Here is a 19,602-nt window from a genome sequence, read left to right as displayed (position 1 = left end):
GATGCATGTAGCACCTTATTCTCTGAAGAGTAAAAACCAAACCAGTAAAACCTCAGCACTGTAAACAGGCTTTTTGTTTTAAACTGGATGTTCTTAGCCATGTCCCTTACTTTCATATCAGGTAAGGCCAACCTACACTTTGTGCACCCTGTGTCAACAAAGATTTTTCAGACTGTATGTGCTTCAGAAGTTTCCAAGAAAGCATCTTTCAACATATCACAATTTCCAAGAGCCAAACTCCCTTTTATCTTCTCCAAAGGTAAATACAGTTCTACATCTGCAATACTCAAAAGCTTAAGGTCTGTGTCAGTTAAGCAGGATATCCATTTCAGGATGGTTTGAACTGCCCCCAGGAAGAGAGAAGGGAATTTAAAACAAAAAGGTAGTTTCCAGAAAGAAGATATTTGCATTACAAAAAGCAATGATCTTAGCTGACTTGAGGCCAAGGTATATGGTATGCATGTCCTCCACTCTGAAAAGACAACAAAATATCCTTTAGAAGAACAGGAAAAATATTTAAGTTGTTGGGGTTTTTTTTCCTATATTTGAATAACTTTTATTAATATTTACTTCTCCACTAATGTGATGGTTTTAAGACTGTCTTTTTAATTTTTCTTCACAAAGTGTGAGCAGAGAAAGTGAAAGAATTTAAATAAATCATTATTGGGTGTAAAAAAAGCAAAATAATGATTATTTTAAACACTTCTGTTGGAAAGAGAGAAATGTTTAAGAACCACTACTCAAAACAAGTGTCTCAGTCTCAGCTTGCTGGGCTTTTGTCTCCCTGCTTCTCCTTTTCTGGCTGAAGATAACACACTGACCTTGACAAGCTGAGTCCAACAGCCTCTCTGCTTGGTGACTCTCTGCCTTCTGCCAGGGGGGGATCTGGGGGGAATTCCTTCTGGCTGGGGGGGGTGTCCCTTGGGGAAGAAGCACAGCCCCTCAAGAGGAGGGGGAAGCCAGGGGGCTTGATTGTGTTTATTTTGTTGATTGTACATATTTGTAACTGTTGTGACTAGTGTCTATTTGTACAGATTCATTGCATCTCATCATAGATTGTAGTTTTGCCTGTAAATACAGCTTCATTTGCTTCCAGACTGAGCTAGCCTGGTCATTGTCAGTGTGGGAAGGGGATTTCAGCTCTCACACTCTTACAATTAATAATCTAAGGCTAACATGATTAGGACTGGAAAGGAATCAGATTCATGTTGAAAATTTCTTATAGGGGTAAGAAGTGAAATGACACTTGACTTGGGAAAAAAAAAAAGATGGTTTGGTAAGCTTCATGTGACCCCTGCCAAAATGTTTAAATTCTGTACATTTCTGCAGCTTCAAGTAAAATGAACACCATAGCTCAGAACGTTACAAAGAAGCCAGCAAATGTTTTCACTTAAATGAACATCCTTAATATTGAGGTTTAGCTGAGACACCTGAAGGCTGTGTGGCCATTCAGTGAGACTTGGACAGACTGAGAGCTGGGCACAGAGGAACCTAAGAAGGGTCAACAAGGAGAAGTACAGAGTCCTGCATCTGGGAAGGAAGAATAAACTGCAGCAGTACAGGCTGGGAGGGGATCTGCTGGAGAGCAGCCCCAAGGAGAAGGACCTGGGAGTGCTGGTGGAGAACAAGTTCTGCATGGGACAGCAATGTGCCCTGGTGGCCAAGAAGGCCAATGGAGTCCTGGGGTGCATTGAGAGGAGTGTGTGCAGCAGAGCCAGGGAGGTTCTCCTCCCCCTCTACTCTGCCCTGCTGAGACCTCACCTGGAATATTACATCCAGTTCTGGGCTCCCCAGTTCAGGAGACACAGGGATCTGCTGGAGAGAGTACAACAGAGGGCTACAAGGATGCTGAAGGGATTGGAGCACTGCCCTGTGAGGAGAGGCTGAGAGCCCTGGGGCTGGTTAGTCTGGAGAGGAGAAGACTGAGAGGGGATTTAATAAATGTTTCTAAACATCTGAGGGCTGGGGGTCAAGAGGGAGGGGACAGGCTCTGCTCACTTGCCCTATGGCAGGACAAGGGGCAATGGAGATAAACTGCAGCACAAGGAGGTTCCACCTCAACATGAGGAGGAACTTCTTCACTGTTTGAGTCCCAGAGCACTGGAACAGGCTGCCCAGAGAGGTTGTGGAGTCTTCTTCTCTGGAGATGTTCAAGCCCTGTCTGGATGTTTTCCTGTGTGACCTGCACTGGTCCTGCTCTGGCAGGGGAGTTGGACTCAATGATCTTTGGAGGTCCCTTCCAACCCCTAACATCCTGTGAGCCTGTGATACTATAGTGTCTGAAAACTGAAATGGGGATGGTCATCATGAGCTTCCTTTAAGGACAAATATTTAGAATTCTGGGCAGAATAAAATAATTTATCCCTAAGCTAGATGTGAAGGCTTAATATTCCCAAGCTGTCTGTTCTGATCTTGTGAAAGCAACACTTACCCTCCACCATGAGCACTGCATTACAAATCGACAGCACACTAAAGAAAACATGCACTCAAAAAACAAATGAAAGAAACATGAACATAAGTAGCCATTTCCATGCAGTTTCCACAACAACTGCAAGTTACCTTGACTACTCACTGGCTGTATTTAAATACTTTATTAAAGTAGAGAATTATTACCCTTGCAGTGAATCTAAAAGCAACACAAATGTATTAATACCAAGTAGTTACTACTGGTTACCATTTAATGTTGAGTCACTAATGTTTGTACATCAATCCAACAATCTGTCTTTCCTCAGATGTTCACAGCCCATTCCCAAATTCTTCTGGTGATTAGTAAACCTTTTTTTTTTATTAAAATCAAAGCTTTAGTACACTGTCATCAAATACTGTGCTGCTGTTGACTGGAGTTACAGTCACAGTCACCTTCATTGCCCAACTCCTACAGCATTCCTCAGCTGCAGCTTGCAGAAAAAGTAATTTAAAGGAAAAGAAAGGGGGGAAAATGAGTAAAAGGGGAAAGGGGGGTAAGAAAGAGGGGGGTAAGAAAGAGGGGGGTAAGAAAGAGGGGGGTAAGAAAGAGGGGGGTAAGAAAGAGGGGGTAAGAAAGAGGGGGGGAAGAAAGAGGGGGGGAAGAAAGAGGGGGGAAGAAAGAGGGGGGAAGAAAGAGGGGGGGAAGAAAGAGGGGGGGAAGAAAGAGGGGGGGAAGAAAGAGGGGGGGAAGAAAGAGGGGGGGAAGAAAGAGGGGGGGAAGAAAGAGGGGGGGAAGAAAGAGGGGGGGAAGAAAGAGGGGGGGAAGAAAGAGGGGGGGAAGAAAGAGGGGGGGAAGAAAGAGGGGGGAAGAAAGAGGGGGGAAGAAAGAGGGGGGAAGAAAGAGGGGGGAAGAAAGAGGGGGGGAAGAAAGAGGGGGGAAGAAAGAGGGGGAGAAGAAAGAGGGGGTAAGAAAGAGGGGGTAAGAAAGAGGGGGGAAGAAAGAGGGGGGAAGAAAGAGGGGGGAAGAAAGAGGGGGGAAGAAAGAGGGGGGAAGGAAGAGGGGGGGAAGAAAGAGGGGGGAAGAAAGAGGGGGGAAGAAAGAGGGGGGAAGAAGAGAGGGGGAAAAGAGAGGGGGGAAACGAGAGGGGGGAAACGAGAGGGGGGAAACGAGAGGGGGGAAGAAAGAGGGGGGGAAGAAAGAAAGAGGGGAAAGAGAGGGGGGAAAAGAGAGGGGGGAAAAGAGAGGGGGGAAAAGAGAGGGGGGAAAAGAGAGGGGGGAAAAGAGAGGGGGGAAAAGAGAGGGGGGAAAAGAGAGGGGGGAAAAGAGAGGGGGGAAGGGAGGAAAGGAGAGGAGGAAGGGAGGAAAGGAGAGGAGGAAGGGAAGAAGGGAAGAAGGGAGGAAGGGAAGAAGGGAGGAAGGGAAGAAGGGAAGAAGGGAGGAAGGGAAGAAGGGAAGAAGGGAGGAAGGGAAGAAGGGAGGAAGGGAAGAAGGGAGGAAGGGAGGAAGGGAGGAAGGGAAGAAGGGAGGAAGGGAAGAAGGGAGGAAGGGAAGAAGGGAGGAAGGGAAGAAGGGAGGAAGGGAAGAAGGGAGGAAGGGAAGAAGGGAAGAAGGGAAGAAGGGAGGAAGGGAAGAAGGGAGGAAGGGAAGAAGGGAAGAAGGGAGGAAGGGAGGAAGGGAGGAAGGGAGGAAGGGAGGAAAGGAAAAAAATAAACATAAATTTAAAAAAAAAGTACAGGTTGCTACAGCATTCAGGGGAAAAAAAGCAACCAGAAAGAGCGAGGCCAATGTACTGATCAAAGACCTGATGAATAGCAAGTTCATTATTTCAGCTGTGCAACCTCAATAAGCAAGTACTTGGGTGCATGAAGTAGGAGCAGTGAGAAAATAGAATGATGAGGCAAGTGTGCACTGTCTATTTCAAAATCAGTGTGTACATAAAACCATTAGTAACATATATAAGACAGGCAAAGCAAGGAATACCAAATTAATGCTGCATGAAGGTGCAGAGCAGGACTTGAAGACAGTGGTGGGAAAAAGAGAGAGACTGAATGCATGTATAACTTACTAACAACTTGGACTCGTGGCCAAGAAGGCCAATGGGATCCTGGGGGGTGTTAAGAGGAGTGTGTCCAGCAGATCCAGGGAGGTTCTCCTCCCCCTCTACTCTGCCCTGCTGAGACCTCATCTCGAGAACTGCGTTCAGCTTTGGGCTCCCCAGTTTAAGAGCAATAGGGACCTGCTGGAGAGGGTCCAGCAGAGTGCTACGAGGATGATTAGGGGACTGGAGCACTGCCTGGTGAGGAGAGGCTGAGGGACCTGGGGCTGGTTAGTCTGGAGAAGAGAAGACTGAGAGGGGATTTAATAAATGTCTATAAATATCTGAGGGCTGGGTGTCAGGAGGGAGGGGACAGGCTCTGCTCACTTGCACCCTGGGATAGGACAAGGAGCAATGGATGTAAGCTGCAGCACAGAAGGTTTCACCTCAACACAAGGGGGAAGTTCTTTACTGTAAGGGTCCCAGACCATGGGAACAGGCTGCCCAGAGAGATTGTGGAGTCTCCTTCTCTGGAGACTTTCAAGGCCCATCTGGATGTATTCCTGTGTGACCTGACCTAGATTCTATGGTCCTGCTCTAGCAAGGGGTTGGACTCGATGATCTCCTTGGATCCCTTCCAACCCCTAACATCCTCTGATCCTGTGATTCTGAACACATTCATTAACTAGTTTTCAAAGTGATTTAAGACAAAAATGTTTAGCAACAAGGAAACACACCGTGTAATACAGGAGAAACCAAGCAAATATAAAAAAGAGCCTCTTAGTGCATAATATCTGATCTTAAAGTTGGTGGAGAGTCAATTCTCCCAGTACAAAGTTCAGTCATTGCTACAGTTTTATAGTAGTGACCCAAAATGTGGTGCCATCCCCACTGCCCCAGATGGAAAAAAAAAGAAAAACAATCGTGAAAAACCCAGGAGTGAGCTAACTGTGGAGCTGAGTAATACACAGAATACAAATGTGAGGCAAGTAGGCAGAAATAAGCCCAATGTTTAAGGCCAGGCTGGATGAGGCTCTGGTCAGCCTGCTGTAGTGTGAGGTGTCCCTGCCCATGGCAGGGGGGTTGGAACTGGATGATCCTGTGGTCCCTTCCAACCCTGACTGATTCTAGGATTCTTTGATTCTATGAATACACAGCACCAAATAGATTAATGCACTGAAACCTGCACTGGCTAGAAGACTGAGAGATGTCTCAAGTAAGACCAGTGCCTAGGATTACAGATCTGGAGCCCTCAATAGAGGAAGGACATGGACCTGATGGAGAGGGTCCAGAGGGCCACAAAAACGATCAGGGGGTTGGAGCAGCTCTGCTCTGAGGCCAGGCTGAGGGAGCTGGGGGTGTTCAGCCTGGAGAAGAGGAGGCTCTGGGCAGACCTAATAGCAGCCTGGCAGTACCTGAAGGAGGCTACAGGAAAGTTGGAGAGAGACTGTTTGCAAAGGCCTGCAGGGACAGGACGAGGGACAATGGCTGCAAAGTAGGGAAGAGCAGATTGAGATTGGATGTTAGGAAGAAGTTCTTTACTATGAGGGTGGTGGAACACTGGCACAGGTTTCCCAGGGAGGTGATTGAGGCTCCTTCCCTGGAGATGTTCAAGATGAGGCTGGAGGAGGCCCTGGGCAGCCTGATCTAGTTGGGGATGTCCCTGCTGACTGCAGGGAGGTCGGACTGGATGAGCTTTGGAGGTCCCTTCTGGCCTGCCATATTATTGACATTGATGTTCAATCATAACCCCCATTGCCAGGTCTTGGCATGGTGTCTTGACTGCCAGCTCACAACAGTGGCAATTCCTAGGTGTGGGGCCACAGAATGAAGGAGAAAGGTGAGAGCTTACCCAGCGTGTGGCTGCAGCTGCGGCAGGGCTCAGCCAGGCTGGCAGCCGCCTGCTGTACCTCTGCACGGGGGGGGGTGGGAGGTGGGTTGGGGTTCTTCCAGCCATTGCATTTACAGGATTCCTCGGCCTGAAATCAAAGCAAAGAGGTATGGATCAACGCTGTCAAGCACCAGAACTTGCTAAAACTCTTGTAATTTCAAAAGGAGTAAGAATAAAGATTGTTAATTTCTGATCATCTTTTTGTTTTACATTGATATTCTGGGAAGGATTTTTCAGGGTGTTTTGTTGCTGTTGTTGGTTTGTTTGGTTTTGCTTTTGCTCTACCACATAGTCAGACTTTGTTTTCTATAAACAGTATGAAACAGAATAGTACAACTAACACAGAGATTAACACAGTTCTGGAAAAAAAAAAAACACATAACACAGAAAGCCTTCACTCTAGTGAAAATAGTTTTGACCACTTACTGTTATAACAACAGGTACAGATCCTGCCACCAAGGCAGGTTTAATGACTTAAACACAATCAGGTTACCACAGAATCACAGAATGTCAGTGGCTGGAAGGGACCTCAAAAGCTCATCCAGTCCAACCCTCCTGCCAGAGCAGCATCACCAACAGCAGATCACACAGGAACACATCCAGGCAGGTCTTGAATATCTCCAGAGAGGGAGACTCCACAGCCCCCCTGGGCAGCCTCCTCCGGGGCTCTGTCACCCTCACAGGGAAAAAATTCTTCCTCCTGTTTCCATGGAACTTCCTATGCCTCAACTTCCACTACTGCCTCTTGTGCTGGCATTGGGCATCACCCAGCAGAGCCTGGCTCCAGCCTCTGGGCACTCACCCTGCACATCTTTAGCAACATGAATGAGGTTTCTCAGGTTCCTCCTCTCCAAGCTAAAGAACCTTCAGCTCCCTCAGGCTCTCCTCATAAGGAAGATGTTCCACTCCATCATTTTGAGGCTTTGTGCTGGACTCTCTCTAGTAGTTCCCTGTCCCTCTTGAACTGAATGTTCCAGAACTGGACACAATATTCCAGATGTGGCCTCACCAGGGCAGAGTAGAGGTGGGGAAGAACCTCTCTCCACCTACTCCCCACAGCCCTTCTAATCCACCCCAGGATGCCTTTGGCCTTCTTGGCCACCAGAGCACATTGCTGGCTCATGGTGAGCTTCCCATCCACCAGGACCCCCAGGGCCTTTTCCCCTTCACTGCTCTCCAACAGCTCAGTCCCCAACCTGTACTGCTCCATGAGGTTGTTCTTTCCCAGGTGCAAGACTCTACCCTTGCCCTTGTTGATTTTCAGTTAATTTCTCCCTACCCAACTCTCCAGCCCATGTCTGGCTGAATGGCAGCACAGCCCTCTGGTGTGTCAGCCACTCCTCCCAGCTTTGTATCTAAGAGGTAACTTATTTATCACTGCTTTATCAGCTACACTGGTGACAGGGAATCACCCAACTAAAACCATGCTCATGACAACTGAAGCAGGGTGAACCAAGGCCTGGAATAAGCAAACAGGAACTGCAGCATTGGAGAAACTGTCCAAAGCAAGGCTTGGCCACAAAAACAACAGATGCCAAAGACAGTGACAACACCAACACAACCTGCTGCTTGCCCTGGAAACTTCACTGAGCCTGAACCTCCAGCCACAGACTGCAGCTAAAAGGGGCATCCATGAAGGGAGAGTTTGTGACTTTGGTAATCATGACTCAAATCGTTCAGAAGTTCAAAGCACAGATTCTAGTTATCCAAAAAGTAGCATTATAGGAGGAGATCTTCTTCTGCATATCTCAAAGATCTTAAGTTATTTTGATGGCAATGTACTTAATGCATCATTCATACTCCTATCTGAAGATCAAATTGGATGGGAGGTGCTTCTCTTCCGTGCAGAGATATCTGTGCACTGGGCTGTAACCAGATAGGCATAAATTTGCACTGCCAAGGCCTCAGAGAGGAAAGTATGCAACTGCTGCATCGTATCATGGACATGATGAAGTGCGTCCAGAGGAGGGCCAGGAAAACGATCAGGGAGTTGGATCATGCCTGCTATGAGGACAGACTGAGGGAGCTGGGGGTGTTCAGCCTGGAGAAGAGGAGGCTCTGGGCAGACCTAATAGCAGCCTGGCAGTACCTGAAGGGGCTACAGGAAGGCTGGAGAGAGACTGTTTGCAAAGGCCTGCAGGGACAGGACGAGGGACAATGGCTTCAAACTAGAGCAGAGCAGATTTAGATTGGATGCTAGGAACCAGTTCTTCACTATGAGGATGGTGGAACACTGGCACAGGTTGCCCAGGGAGGAGGTTGAGGATCCTTCCCTGGAGATATTCAAGGTGAAGCTCCACAGGGCTCTGGGTTCCTGCTGACTGCAGGAAGGTCGGACTGGATGACCTTTGGAGGTCCCTTCCAACCCAGACCATTCTATGATTCTGTGATCTATGCCTGAAACAATCTTAGCAGGCAAAATTGCAGTATTAATATACCCAGTGCTAATGTGTCATCTTCCCAAACTGATTCTGAATATATTTAATGCAATCTATTTCAGGAAACCAATTCATTTTCCTTTTATGTTTCCAAGTCCCATCTTACCTAAGGAAGAAGCACCTAGAAGCAGAAAGGATCACAGCTTGACAGTTCCTAAGGCTGACAGCTTTGAGGACTGATGGTAAATTGTTCTTCCAACCTAATTTCAATATTCAGCAACCTGAGCACTGAGAAAACTGCTGCCTGCAGCTTTCTGAACAGCACAGGATGTTTTTACCATCTCTAATTCTTAAGTGTTTATCCAGCTGGGCTCCTGATCCCAGATGCCATGGCCTCTGCCTGTGTCCAGGCCCATCTGGCAGACACAAGAGGTAGCCAAGATCCACCAGGATGACTCAGAAATCCACCTTCAAATGCCCAGCGAAACCATTTCCACATACTTCTCTTGGAAAGGGGACATAGGATCCTCTAGGTCTCCAAATTCCCTGCATGGGTGTAGACTGCCTGCCTCTCCATGCATTTATAATGTGGCATCAGGGAGGTTTCAGTACAAAACAAAGAGAAGATTAAAATATTTTTTTTCCCTAAAGTTTCATAAGATGCTAACTGGATTGATTTATGGTGAATTTTGTGTTTATTTTTCCAACATGTTTTCTATGAGTAACATGGTTGGCAGAGAATTGAATAAGGCTCAGTGTTATTTTCCAGCAGAAACTCTCTCTCAGAGTTTCACAGGCACTGGGCCAGTTTTACTTCTGTTTTGTTATCCAGACCTCCAGGACCTTTTAAAGTTTAATGACTAGAAAGGGAGATCAGTGATTGAGTGACACCAGTGAGCCAAGATTGCCCTGGTGCATGGACTTTGGACCCATGGGAAATGACATTAACCCCCACTTTCGATTAGTGTCTTGAGCTAGACAAAACCAAGGCCAAATAAGCTATGCACATCAGCTTTTGGGGAGAGGCAAAGTTTTTGCAATTAAGACAAGGATAGAGAAATTGTCACAGAAAAAAAAAGAAAAAAAAAAAGAGTCAGAAAATTAGATTATTGCCAAAAAAAAATTCAAGAGAAAATAAAAAAGAAGTTCTCAAAAATACATTGAATATTATTTCAGGGAAGTCGATTTGATCCTTCCCATGCAGATGTTTGTTTTAATTAACTGATTCAATTAATGTAGTTTAAAATAGCCAATGAAGATGCAGCGTTTGTGATCCCCCTGGCCTGCAAAGATGACAGTCATTACTTTGCAGGCTTCAGTAAGGCAGAAGTCACCAACTTTCTCCCCTGGCTTTATCAAACCTCTGCAGGTGTCCCAGAAAGCAAGGCTCTAAGGACTGGATGTACTAGTTAAAATGCTTCTTTTTATTCACCCCCATCCCCCAAAACTATTTTGATCTTTGTTAAGTGTGGTTTTATTCAGAGGTGAAGTCATACTTTATTTTCTAATGAAAAGCAGATGAGTGACATTTGGGGGGGGGGGGGGGGGAATGGAAGAAAGAAAGGAAGAAGCTGAAGATAGTGAAAGAAAAGGACTGAATGAACAAAAACCCTGTGGAGGACTTAAAGCAACTCAGCAATTTAAGCCTCTAAGGAATGCACATTGTGTGCTCACTGCAAAATAGTTTCACTGTCAACATGGACAATGAAAGCTTAGTTTTGGGTTATATTTCTCTTTGGTTAACAAATAGATTCGTGCTGACCCTAGTGTTTTATAGAGAGATTAAAGAGGGGGGGGGAAAGACCCCACACCCTAGTAGTTGTTTGGGAAAGATTTCTGGAATAATTTGAACAATACAAATTAACAGCTGCTTCAAAAAGATCAAGTAAGGAAATACTACTGAGGGCAGAAAAAACCCTTTGCCATTGAATATGCTGATTTTCTTCTGTGGGTGGGTTGATATTTATTTTTGGCTGGTTTAGCTGAGCCGTTGTCACGATCTGTACATCTGTTTGTTTGCATCTTTGCTGTTAATTGTTCTGTGACACTGAAGTTTATGTAGTTACTCACTGTTGATAGTTTTGAAGCCTGATAGTAAACAGAGTGTGGTGAGCTTCTGTGAAATGCTGCTTCCATTTGGAGGAAAAAAATTCTCAGCATGCTTGTGTCTGGTTTGAGGTGGCTTTTTTTTTTTTCCAACATGTTTTGTTGTGGTATGATTTAATGCAATTAATAATAAATATGATATTATGTCAGTAATAAGGCAACAAGGCTGGGGAGGGGTCTGGAGCACAGCCCTTTGAGTAGAGGCTGAGGGAGCTGGGGGTGTTCAGCCTGGAGAAGAGGAGGCTCAGGGCAGACCTCATTGCTCTCCACAACTACCTGAAGAGAGGCTGTAGCCAGGTGGGGGTTGGTCTCTTCTCCCAGGCAACAGTGACAGGAGGACACAGTCTCAAGCTGCACTAGGGGAGGTTTGGGCTGGATGTTAGGAAGAAATTCTTCCAGAAAGAGAGATTGGCCATTGGAATGTGAAATCACTGTCCCTGGAAGTGTTTAAAATAAGCCTGGATGAGGCACTTAGTGCCATGGTTTAGTTGATTAGATGGTGTTGGGTGGTAGGTTGGACTTGATGATCTCGAAGGTCTTTTCCAACCTGGTTAATTCTGTGATTGACAGTGTTGAACATGCATTTCTAGTTTTGCTCCATTCCCCCCAGTTCTGTCATTACCTGACACCCTAAAAAGTCCCTCCCCAGCTTTCTTGTAGCACCCTTCAGATAGTGGAAGGCCACAAGAAGGTCTCCTGGGAGCCTTCCCTTCTCCAGACTGAACAGCCCCAACTCTCTCAGTCTGTCTCCAGCCCTCTGATCAATATCACACAAACCATAACAAACACATTGACAAATTTAAAATCCTTATTTTTCCTGCTCAGATGTCCTGTACCTAGCAACCAGAGACACAGACAGTGCTTGGAAAGCTTCTCAGACATATCAGGAAATCAAGCCAGTCCACTCATCCTCAACAATACAAAATAATTAGTTCAATGCTTAGCTCTGAGGACCTGCTCTGAATTTATTGAGCAATCCAAGAATTTCATTCCCTGTAGTTTCCAGTTTCATTTATATGCAGGTTACCATATAAAGCTTTTCTTAAGAACAGAGACCCAGTTCCACCTTGTAAATTTAATGGTAGATTTCCTACTCAGTTTAAAGGAAGATGCTTCAATTTGACCTGAAAATGATAGTATAAAAGCATTGGATGTCTTACATGTCTCCCATAGACTTCTGCAGAAAATAACTTTAAGTACATATCCAGTTGAGATTCAAGGAGCTGTACTCATACTATCACACTCTCATCTTAATGTGCCCTATAAGGAAAAAAACAAATTGTTTGTGGAAATGGTGGTACACATTCATGTGGAGAATCATAGAATGGTCCAGGCCAGAAGGGACCTCCAAAGCTCCTCCAGTCCAACCTCCCTGCAGTCAGCAGGTACATCCCCAACTAGATCAGGCTGCCCAGGGCCTCCTCCAGCCTCACCTTGAACATCTCCAGGGAAGGAGCCTCAACCACCTCCCTGGGAAACCTGTGCCAGTGTTCCACCACCCTCATAGTGAAGAACTTCTTCCTCACATCCAATCTAAATCTGCTCTGCTCTAGTTTGAAGCCATTGCCCCTTAATAGGAGGAGAAAAACTCCACTGAGGTCATTCTAGATAGAGAAGTGGGAGGAAGTGCTTCTACCAAGGGTCAGCACTAGTCTAGAACCCGGGACTTGGATTTTACATCAACCTCTACCACTCACTCACCTGCAGCAGGTCCTTGGCTAAGTCATCTTATCATAACCCTTTTCAGGATCTGCCCATTTTGTTTGCCTAAAGCACAAGGTCTTTCTTCAAGGACCCATTACTGTCTGCTACTTGTGCAAATGCCTTGGGCTCCTGGATTCTAATTACATTTAAACACCCAGGTGTTACTGCAAGATATATATAATCAGAAATAACTAATTTGACAGCAAAATTAGTGTACTAAAATAGTACACATTTCCACTTGTTTAGAAGAAAAACTCCCCATGGAACTGAAGAGAAAGTTGTATTTTCACATACTGTAAACCAACAGGGGAAAAAAAAAGCTGAGGAGGCTTCCTCCTACATCTTCATTAAATATATTTATGTAAGTCACACAGTGCTGCTTTTATGCACATGTGCTGCAAGCTTGCATGTCTAATGCTGGACAAACCCAGAACGATCTGTGTAGCCATTCATACATCCAGAGATACAGCAAGTGCCAAATACAAAACCCCACACAGCACACAGCACGACTGTGCACTTCCCAGAGTCACAAAAACTGTGCCAGTTCCTAATATTTATCTTCATGTTCAGAAGGCACATTCTTCAAACAACCTCACCAGGACATATGAGAAGGTTGGGGGTTGCTGTTGTTTGGTAGTTTGGGGTTTTTGGGGGGGTTTGGGGTGGTTTGGTTTGTTTGGTTTTCATTGCATTTTGTTTTGTTTGGATTTTGTTTGTTTGGTTTTGTGGTTTGGGGGGTTTTTTTGTGATTTTTTTTTCTGTTGGTGGCATTTTTTCGTGCAGGTTTTTGGTTTGGTTTGGTATTGTTACGGTTGTTTTTTTGGTTTTGCTTGGGTTTTATACACAGAAAACACTGATCTCTCCTTTCTACACCAACCTCTGCTCACAGGGGAAAAAGTCAAATGCTGTGGATCAACAGCTACATCTCTCCTGTCCCCATTACTTATCAGGAAAAAACAATCCTCAGATTTCTCTAACCTGGGCAGCAGCTCCCTAAACCTTGCTCTAGTTCTGCTCAGTGTGTGTGCACAGCAAAGATGTCTTTGCCAGCAGTCTTTCACATGTCCTCTCTGAAGAAAATGGATCACTTAAGAACCAGGAGCTGCCCTCTTGGAGAGCAGCACTTCCCATCCATTTCTGCTGTTGCCAGTGAGACTCGCTCTCTACACAGCCACCATTTCAACGAATCACAGAATTATTGAGGCTGGAAAAGACCTCTGAGATCATCAAGTCCAGCCTACGACCTAACACCACCACATCAGCTAAACCCTGCCACCAAGTGCCACATCCAAGCTTTTCTTAAACACCTCCAGTGATGGCGACTCCACCACCTCCCTACGCAGTCCATCCCAGTGCCTGATCAGCCTTGCTGAAGTTCTTCCTAATATCCAACCTAACCCTCCCCTGGTGCAGCTTCAGGCCATGCCCTCTTGTCCTGTCACAAGTTGCCTGGGAGCAGAGCCTGACCCCCACCTGACACAACTCCTTTTAGGTAGTTGTAGAGAGTGATAAGGTCCCCTCTATGTCTTCTCGTCTCCAGGCTGAACACCCCCAACTCCCTCAGCCTTTCCTCAATTCTTTCCCTGCAGCCTCCTCCCCAGTCTGGTTGCTCTCCTCTGGACCTGCTCCAGCACCTCAAGATCCTTCCTGAAGTGAGGGGCCCAGAGCTGCACACAGTGCTGGAGGTGAGGCCTCACCAGCACCAAGCACAGGGCAGAATTCCATCCCTGCTCCTGCTGGCCACACTATTCCTGATCCAGGCCAGGATGCTCTTGGGCACACTGCTGGCTCCTGTCCAGCTGCTGTCCCCCAGCACTGCCAGGTCCTTCTCTGCCAGGCTGCTCTCCAGCCTCTCACCCCCCAGTCTGTAGAACTGCACAGAGTTGTGTGGCCAAAGCGCAGGCCTCTGCCCTTGGCCTTGATGCATCTCATACCATTGGCCTCAGCCCACTGACCCCTCTTGTATTGCTGCTCTTCATCCCCAGTTGTGTTCCTAACCAATCGCAGAATCACAGGAATCAACCAGGTTGGAAAAGACCTTCGAGATCATCAAGTCCAACCTATCACCCAACACCATCTAATCAACTAAACCATGGCACTGAGTGCCTCATCAAGGCTTATTTTAAACACTTCCAGGGACAGTGACTCCACCACCTCCCTGGGCAGAACATTCCAATGACCAATCTCTCTTTCTGGCAAGAATTTCTTCCTAACACCCAGCCCAAACCTCCCCTGGTGCATCTTGAGACTGTGTCCTATCCTTCTGTCTGGGAGAAGAGACCAGCCCCCACCTGGCTACAGCCTCCCTTCAGGTAGTTGTAGAGAGCAATGAGGTCTGCCCTGAGCCTCCTCTTCTCCAGGCTAATCACCCCCAGCTTCCTCAGCCTCTACTCAAACCCCAGCCTCGTTGCCCTTCTCTGGACACATTCCAGCATCTCAACATCTCTCTTAAACTGAGGAGCACAGAACTGGACAGAGGACTCAAGGTGTGGTCTAACCAGTGCCAAGTACAGGGGCAGAATGACTTCCCTGCTCCTGCTGGGAGGAGGAGATTGACAGTAAGGATGCCCCTACCTATCTTCTGCACTCCAGCTTGTACAGCTCCATGCAGATTTACACAAGATTCAGGTATGAATGAAACTTGAACGAACACAGATACCTCCTGTGGAGACAGTGTGTTTGCCCTCTCTCACTGGTTTTGCAGTCACACACAGAAATGCAAAATAAAAGGAAGTTGCAACTCGAAGACAGAGTTCAAAATTACGCTCTGCACTACTACAGTTTCTTAAAAACCACTAATGCTACAAGCCAAGCAGCATCATTCTGGAGCACCTGTCAGGTGATGAGGGGAAAAAAAAAATTCTTCTACCCTGCGCAGTCCTTCCTCCTTTATCCCCCTTATCCCTTTCCATCCACTGGAGTGCCAATGGGACATGCACCCAGGACTTCTCACAGAAGCAGGCCAGAAAGAATACTCCAGCAGAGCACCAGCAGTAGGGGCTGTCACCACACTACACCCCACCACCAGAGCCCTATGAAAGGGAAAAAAAGGGCTGCAGACAGGCCACAAAATGCTTTCCTCCCCTCCCAAATGGCATTCATCTCCCTTCCAACAAAGCACCTGCAGCAGAGCACATATGGACACCATGAGTCCCTCCAGAAAGCAAGGGGTTTGGGAAGAGATAAAGCTATCCACACTTCACAACACAAATACCTCTGTGGGGCAAAGAATGTCAGGAGAACGCCCTCACAAGGATCATCTGGAGGTACATCAAGGGAAGAAACAAGAACAGTACAGGGGAGAAAAAAAGCAATTCACACACACAAGCACTCCTAACAACCTGTGAATATCTTCATCACCCCACAAACAGCTTCATTTAAAAGCAAGCCTTGGTAACATTAAGATACAGAGGTTGCAAAGGGCAAACAGGCTTCAGACCATGACACCATCACAGTGAGAGCTGCAAGCTTCAAGTAAATCAGCTGCCTTTTTAACTGTGACACGAGTGTAACCTTGCAGTGCCTCATGGATGCATCAAAGCTGCAGTGGAGGTGCCTGCACGTTGGGCAACAGCTAAGAAACTGAACTGAGTGTGGCTTCCTTAATTTGCTCTCACATTGCGCCATGCCTTCAGCCCACAGTTAAAGCTCCTCACACCACCAGGCAAGGCAACAGTCATGCTGTGATGCTTCCTCATGTACACTACCATTTGGGTTGGCCTTTCACTTAGCATTTGCCCTTTTGAAGGTCCAAAGTAGGCAAATGGAGAAAATAAGATGCCTGTTACCCACAAATGCTGGAAGCATTACTGGAGGATTTGACATCGGCACTGCCAGCCCAAACATGTCAGACCCACTGTGCTTGCCAGAATCGTCCTGACAGCAGCAGTGCAGCCAGTGACCCATGCTCAGAGGGCACAGGTCCTGCTCTGCCCCCTACTCTATATGGGCAATCCCAAACGCCAATATAGGCTGGGCAGGGACTGCCTGGGAAGCAGCCCTGAAGAAAAGGACTTGGGGGTGCTGATGGATGAGAAGCTCAACATGAGCCAGCAGTGTGCACCTGCAGCCCAGAAAGCCAACCAGAGCCTGGGCTGCAGCAAGAGAAGTGTGGCCAGCAGGGCAAGGGAGGTGATTCTCCCCCTCTACTCCGCTCTGGTGATACCCCACCTTTAGTAATGTGTCCTGTTCTGGAGCCTCTATTACAAGAAGGATCTGGAGGTGCTGGAAGGTGTCCAGAGAAGGGCCATGGGGATGAGCAGAGGGCTGGAGCTCCTCTGCTATGGAGACAGACTGAGAGAGTTGGGGCTGTTCAGTCTGGAGAAGGCTCCAAGGAGATCTTATTGTGGCCTTCCAGTAACTGACGGGCCTACAAGAAAGCTGGGGAGGGATTTTTTAGAGTGTCAGGCAGTGATAGGATTGGGGGGAATGGAGCAAAACTAGAAATGGGGAGATTCAGATTGGATGTTAGGAAGAAGTTCTTCCCCATGAGGGTGGTGAGACACTGGCACAGGTTGCCCAGGGAGGTGGTGGAAGCCTCATCCCTGGAGGTTTTTGCAGCCAGGCTGGATGTGATTCTGAGCAACCTGATGTAGTGTGAGGTGTCCCTGCCTATGGCGGGGGGGGTGGAACTAGATAATTCTTCCAACCCTGGCAATTCTATGATTCTATGTGCACAAGCACAGACGACAATGCCAGGTGTCACAGGCCTCTGACGGTGGGAGCTTCCACCAAGCTCCATCTCTAACAGATAGGCAAGTCCTACTTCTCCCACCAGGAAGAAAACCGCAAGTGTAGGAGAAGTGTGCAGAGAAACCCAGGACAGCTCTCCTGAATGTGAGAGACGAGTACTGGGCAGGTGCTGCAGAAGACACCCTCGCTGGGGCAGGGTGCAGGTGGAAGGTGGTACCCGCTGCCGGCCCGGGCACCGCCACGGTGCTACGTGACCAGCAGGGATAGAACTTTCACCAAGGCCAGAGGCCGCACCCCTTCGCTTCTCTGCCAAAGCGGCTGCCGAGCGCTGCCAGCTCGGGGCAGCGTTTTTTGCGATGTCAACAGTTTGGGGATGCGAGGCCGCCGTCGCGCCCCTGGCCCACAGGGAAACCCAACCCGTGGTGTGGGAGGGCCCCGCCGCCCCCCACGGTGTCCCCGTTCCGCAGCGGGATATTGAGACGGGGGGCAGCTGCGGCAGCACTATTAAGCGAGCGCTTGCAGCCGGCACCGGGAGGCGCCTCGTCCTCCGCCTCCCACGGAAGGATGGCCGGACGCCGGGGATGGGCACATACAGCGCCGCACAGCTCGAGCAGAAGAAGGGCGGTGCTGGCTCTGCGGTCCCCTCTTCGGCCAATTTGTGGGGGCCTTCTTTTATTTGAGATGGCCGGCCGGAAAAGCTCCGCCGGGAGCATTATCCACCGGCTCCGCCGGTGCGCCGCTTCCGCGGGGAGCGCCAGGCTGCAGCCGGTCCGCCTCCCCCTCCCGGCACGGCCCTTCCCCACCGCCTCCCTTCCGTTCCGTCCCCTCCTCTCCCGTCAATCCCCACCCTCCGTGGGCGGGTGGGCGCCCGCGGCCGGCTACCTTGCAAGCGGAGTAGACGCCGAGCTTCTCCAGCTTCTTGGCCCGCGGCGCTGCACGCAGCTGCGCCTTCTTCCCCGCGGTTCGCGCCGAGCCGGGTCCCCCGGGGCTCTCGGCAGCGCTGCGGGCCGGCCCCCCGGCAGCCACCCCCCCGGCGGCCGGGGAACCCTGCTGTGGCCCGCCGCCGCCCGCCGCCCCGGCGCCGCCAGGCTCCGCCATGCCCGCGGCGCGGCGGCAGCCGCCCGCCTGTCCGGCCGGCGCGGTACGCCCGGCCCTAGACCCTCCCCTTCGCCGCGCCGCCGCCGGCTGCTCCCCGGGGGGGGCGGGAGGAGGGACCCGCCGCTCCGCGGGCGGCTCTTGCCCCGCCGGGCGGCGGAAGGGGGGGGGGGGGAGGCGGCACCCGGCTGTCGCCGCTGCGCACGGCGGGGGGGTAGGGGGGGTGTAGAGGTGGGTGGTGCTGGTGTTGGGGGGTTGCGGCCGCGTCCATGTGCGGTTGCTGCGCGCGGGCGGACGGAGCCCTGCGCGGCCGCTGGAAGGGCGGTGGCACCCGCTGCGTGCAGCAGCTGCTGCCAAGCCAGCTCGGCTTTCCCAGAGGCTGCGGAGACAGCTGCCCTAGAGTGAAGCGACATCGCCGGCTGCGCTGCGCCCGACCCCCGCTGCGCCCGACCCGCGGTGCTACCGCAGCCTGAATTCCCCCTCGTAGTGGCACCACTTTGTTCGACTCAGCCTTCGCATTTCCCCACTACACGCTTTGATGCCGCTTTTAGCGTATCCATATTTTTTTCCCCAGAAGATTTATAATTCAATATATAAATGCTGGTCAGTTTTAAGTGCAGGAGACCTCGATAATTCTTTGCTCAGTTTCTCGTGTCATAGTTTTGAGACTTGCTTTGGTTTTGTTTTGGGTTTTGTGATTCTTTTTTTTTCTTGGGGAACAAGTATTGACAGCAGGTCAGATTATGTTTTAAACGGATTACCTTTTAATTGAAAGCTAAAATTAAGTAAATGATCCTGCCACAAGACTGCACTTTTTATGCACAGAAGCAAGTGCTTTGGTCTTGAGGTGGTTACACTCTGTCAATACACATATGTAAAAACGTGGTTGAGCTGTGAGAAACCACTAATGGCAATTCCATAGCATGGCACCACGGGTTAAAAGATTGAGATTGAGGCTGGGCGTTGGTGTGGGATGGATTCTTTGATGTGTCAACTTGATCAGGAATATAAATTGGGAAGGGAATCCCAGCGTACAAAGAGCTCTCACAAACTCAGGCCCTGGCACCTTGCACGGGGCGAGCAGAGTTTCTGCTCAAATTAGGAGCAGTATTTGGGTGGGAGAGTGAGATAACACATTCCTTGTGTTCTCTCTTTTCCCTCACCTTTTTCAGAATACCGTGGGGATATTCGCAAACCTAAGGTCATATGGTGAATTAGTATATTCATTACATCGGGGGGGGGGGGGGGGGGGGGGTAGGGGGGAGGGAAGAAAAAAAGAATGGAATAAAACGCT

General features: G+C 48.8%; 1 protein-coding gene across 1 annotated transcript in view; it reads right to left on the bottom strand.

Annotated features, from left to right (window-relative positions):
* KAT2B (lysine acetyltransferase 2B) overlaps nt 1–18,311 on the bottom strand; it is a 58,781-nt gene extending 40,470 nt beyond the window's left edge. Inside the window, exons 1-2 of the mRNA XM_054385187.1 lie at nt 18,096–18,311; nt 6,295–6,421 (exon numbers count right to left, since the gene is read on the bottom strand). Coding sequence (XP_054241162.1) covers nt 6,295–6,421; nt 18,096–18,311 — 343 coding nt within the window. The remainder of the gene's footprint in view (nt 1–6,294; nt 6,422–18,095) is intronic.
* Between the last annotated feature and the right edge of the window lie 1,291 nt (nt 18,312–19,602).

This window comes from Indicator indicator, chromosome 11 (genome assembly GCF_027791375.1).
Source record: "Indicator indicator isolate 239-I01 chromosome 11, UM_Iind_1.1, whole genome shotgun sequence".
Classification (NCBI taxonomy): Eukaryota; Metazoa; Chordata; class Aves; order Piciformes; family Indicatoridae; genus Indicator; species Indicator indicator.
The sequence above is the reverse complement of the archived record's forward strand: the minus strand, read 5'-3'. Positions and strand labels throughout refer to the sequence as shown.